Source organism: Vicia villosa, linkage group LG2, assembly GCF_029867415.1.
Source record: "Vicia villosa cultivar HV-30 ecotype Madison, WI linkage group LG2, Vvil1.0, whole genome shotgun sequence".
Lineage (NCBI taxonomy): Eukaryota > Viridiplantae > Streptophyta > Magnoliopsida > Fabales > Fabaceae > Vicia > Vicia villosa.
The window spans coordinates 110,059,225-110,063,316 of NC_081181.1; the positions used below are offsets into that span (position 1 = coordinate 110,059,225).

At 31.9% G+C, this 4,092-nt stretch overlaps 1 protein-coding gene across 1 annotated transcript; it reads left to right on the forward strand.

Moving 5' to 3' along the window:
* Window positions 1-203: 203 nt before the first annotated feature.
* On the forward strand, window positions 204-2,968 carry LOC131651781 (cinnamoyl-CoA reductase-like SNL6). The gene is made up of 5 exons (XM_058921471.1): window positions 204-592; window positions 780-934; window positions 1,935-2,126; window positions 2,284-2,621; window positions 2,722-2,968. Exons 1-5 carry the CDS (start codon window positions 463-465, stop codon window positions 2,801-2,803), a joined length of 897 nt encoding a protein of 298 aa, XP_058777454.1. The 5' UTR covers window positions 204-462; the 3' UTR covers window positions 2,804-2,968.
* Window positions 2,969-4,092: the final 1,124 nt, after the last annotated feature.

Sequence of the window (4,092 nt, forward strand, 5' to 3'; positions counted from 1 at the left end):
ATTTTTTAACAATAAAAAAAAGTAAAAATTAGAACTTCAAGGTAAGTAGCAATCAATAGGTTTGAAAATGGTGCAAGTATATTAATTACTAATCAATATCCTTATCAACATTATTTTCTTCGTACGTGGATTAAAGTTCTTATTACCAAAAATGCAAAAAAGAAAAAAAAAGAAACAAAGACACCCCTTTCTCCTTTTTTGTGATTGTGAATATGTGTATCTCTATCTATCTGTCTTTCTTTTTGCCCTTGGTGGTGCGCGCGTGTCCATCTATAAAACTACAACTACCTCCTTCCTACCTATCTACCCTGCACGCTCTTTCAATGCTCTTCTCTTCTCTTATTAGCCGTCCAGCCCCTAACCTTCTTTATATAATCCTTCTCTAACCCTTTCTTTTTCTCTTGTCTTACAACACAACAACACACTTTTCTTATATTAATTCTTCAAACAAACAAACAAACCATGGCTCCTTCTTTTGATGTAACTTCTCACACTGTTTGTGTTATGGATGCTTCCGGTCAATTAGGGTTTAGTCTTGTTCAAAGACTTCTTCAAAGAGGTTACACCGTTCATGCCTCCATTCAAAAATATGGTAAGTGTTGTCATTAATTTCATGCAACTGCGATCGGGAGGGGGCTGAAATCACAGAACTGACCCCCGAACCAGACTAAATCAGTGGTGATAAAACAAAAAAGTGTTGTCATGAATGTTAGATGCTGTTTAATTAATTAATCATGTTTTTTGGTTAATTAATTAATTAATCAATTTTTGATATACAGGAGAAGATCTATTCAATGGAGTTTCGGCTGATTCTGATAAACTCAAGATTTTTCGATCGGATCCTTTTGATTATCATAGCATAATTGATGCTCTTAGAGGTTGCTCTGGTTTGTTCTACTCGTTTGAACCTCCTCTTGACCAACCCAATTATGATGTAAGCAAAAGAAATAAAAAACTTTTTTTCATGATGTTTTTGTTTGTTTTTGCTATCTGTTTCTCAACCATAAATTTGAGTTAGATAGTTTATTTTATTATATTATAAAATAAATAAATCAATAAAAAAAATAAAGTGTAGTATAGCACAATTTTCATTGGGATTTGGGTTTTGGAAGTACTAGTACTGTTTTCTTGGATTTTTTTTTTTTGAAATAAAAATAATAATATTTGATGTTGATGATGCAACAATGATAATGAAGGAGTTAATGCATGAGTTTTCTGGCTGTTGATAGCTGTTGAGTGAGATGAAAAAGTAGAGTTCCTTTTCATTTGAACTTTATGATGAAAAAGCAAACTTCATTTATTGGTGCACGTGGTAGGCACCATTTGCCTGATTTTCTCATCACTTACTTGTTCTCTTTAACCTCTAATTTCTTCTACTTTCAAGCAAGCTATTGTAGTTTAGGTCTGAAGTGGTGGTGATTCATGTGTTAATGTCATAGTCCTTGAACAAATATAATGTCTTAGTCAATTTGATTATTTGATTCTATCATTATAAAAATATAGGATCATTTCGTCACTCTATTTATTAAAGTATTAGCAATCAATCATGATGAAAAGTTTTATATTTGCACGCAATGTGGAGCACATGCAATGACTCAAATTTTGTTACAGTAATTTGATTGAATCATAGTATAGATTTAATTTCATGTCCATCATATAACATTATTATGCTAATATTTTATGCTGAGAATATTCTTTTTCTAAAGAAATGTTTGGAGCAAAGGAATATCAAAATTTGATTCCAGTTTAAAAAATACTAATAGTGTTTCTTTAATAAGAAAAAAATATATTTAAAAAGTTAATTATCTAATTATAACTTTTAACTAAATAAAGTACATGGACATTTTTATTTACTACTGTATTTTATATTTAAAAAAACGTGTGATAAAATATGTGTGATGAAATTGATGACGACTTGTCTTGGTAACTAACAGGAATACATGGCTGACGTGGAAGTTAGAGCAGCACACAACGTGCTTGAAGCTTGTGCTCAAACAGAAACCATAGACAAAGTTGTTTTCACTTCCTCAGCAACTGCTGTTGTTTGGAGGGAAGATCGTAAAACCATTGAACCTGATATGGATGAAATTCATTGGAGTGATGTCAATTTTTGTCGCAAATTTAAGGTATACATTGTGTTTACTAAAATCGACTACACTTAAATCATCTGATCAGATCATGTGATCTGATCAGAAGATTTAGATGTAACCGATTGCATATACAAAATGATTCTCTATTGAATAGAAAAAGTGAATAATTGAATGTTACTATACAATCAAACAGTTATGGCATGGGATGTCAAAGACACTAGCAGAGAAAACCGCGTTTGCATTAGCAATGGACAGAGGAGTGAACATGGTGTCCATCAATGCAGGATTATTAATGACTCATGACCTTTCCATCAAACACCCTTATTTAAGAGGAGCTGCTGAAATGTACGAAGATGGTGTCTTTGTGACCGTTGATTTAGGTTTCTTGGTGGATACCCACATCTGTGTCTACGAGGATGTCTCATCCTACGGTCGTTATTTATGCTTCAATCATATTATTAATACTCAAGATGACGCCGTTCAGCTCGCACACAAATTAACCACTACTGCATCTTCTTCCATACCCCAAAGGTAAGGGTGTTTTAGTCTTTTCAGATTAATAATTTGACTCATTTTTTTATTATAAAGTCAAACATTTGGACTTATAATAAAGTATATTTATTATGTGCAGCGATGACTATGGAAAGAGATTCATTGAACAGAAAATAAGCAACAAGAAGTTGAACAAATTAATGGTGGACTTTGAAGCTTAAGGGTTATTTATTCATCTTTTTGAACAGTTATTAGGGAAATAATCTTAGTTGTTCTTCTGCGGGAAATCATTCATATGTGCAATTACAAAATTGTGTATGTATGCACCCACATGTTATATACAACAAATTCACGTTCTTTTAATCAATTAATAATTTATTTATTTATTTACAAGTATTTATTATTATTTTTAAAATTTATTTAATTTGTATATCTTGAACTATCTCATTTTTTTTAATAAGCCTCTAAATTCAACAAAGTTGTAATTATGTTCTGAATTGTTTGTTTTTTTAATAAGTATTATTTTTTTTGTTAAGAAGCTATTAATCTACTACTAATCATTATATATATATATATATATATATATATATATATATATATATATATATATATATATATATATATATATATATATATATATATATATATATATATATATATATATATATATATATATATATATATATATAAGAGATCAAATTACACTCGAAGAGTTACACCACGAGATACACTCGTTTGTAACTTTATTTCAAATAAATATTTTCAAAATCAACCGTTAGATTGAAACATACTATCATATAGATCATACCTATAAATTTTGAGATTAATCTATGAAGATTTACTATACCATCAAGATATCCAAAGATTAACGGCAAAATGAACTTTCATATAATGTTAATTTTGGTGTAGTTCAATGACATAGTAAATCAGTATATATTAATCTCAAACTTTATAGGTATGATCTATATGATAGTATGTTTCAATCCAACGGTTGATTTTAAAAAATATTTATTCGAAAAACACACACACACACACACACACACACACACACACACACACACACACACACACACACACACACACACACACACACACACACACACACACACACACACACACACACACACACACACACACACACACACACACACACACACACACACACACACACACACACACACACACACACACACACACACACACACACACACACACACACACACACACACACACACACACACACACACACACACACACACACACACACACACACACACACACACACACACACACACACACACACACACACACACACACACACACACACACACACACACACACACACACACACACACACACACACACACACACACACACACACACACACACACACACACACACACACACACACACACACACACACACACACACACACACACACACACACACACACACACACACACACACACACACACACACACACACACACACACACACACACACACACACA

Excerpts from the sequence above, each read along its gene's own strand:
- LOC131651781 (XM_058921471.1), top strand. The coding sequence starts at position 463 with ATGGCTCCTTCTTTTGATGTAACTTCTCACACTGTTTGTGTTATGGAT. Across the intron at positions 2,127-2,283 it reads ATTTTTGTCGCAAATTTAAG|TTATGGCATGGGATGTCAAA; the intron begins GTATACATTGTG and ends ACAATCAAACAG. Across the intron at positions 2,622-2,721 it reads TCTTCTTCCATACCCCAAAG|CGATGACTATGGAAAGAGAT; the intron begins GTAAGGGTGTTT and ends TATTATGTGCAG.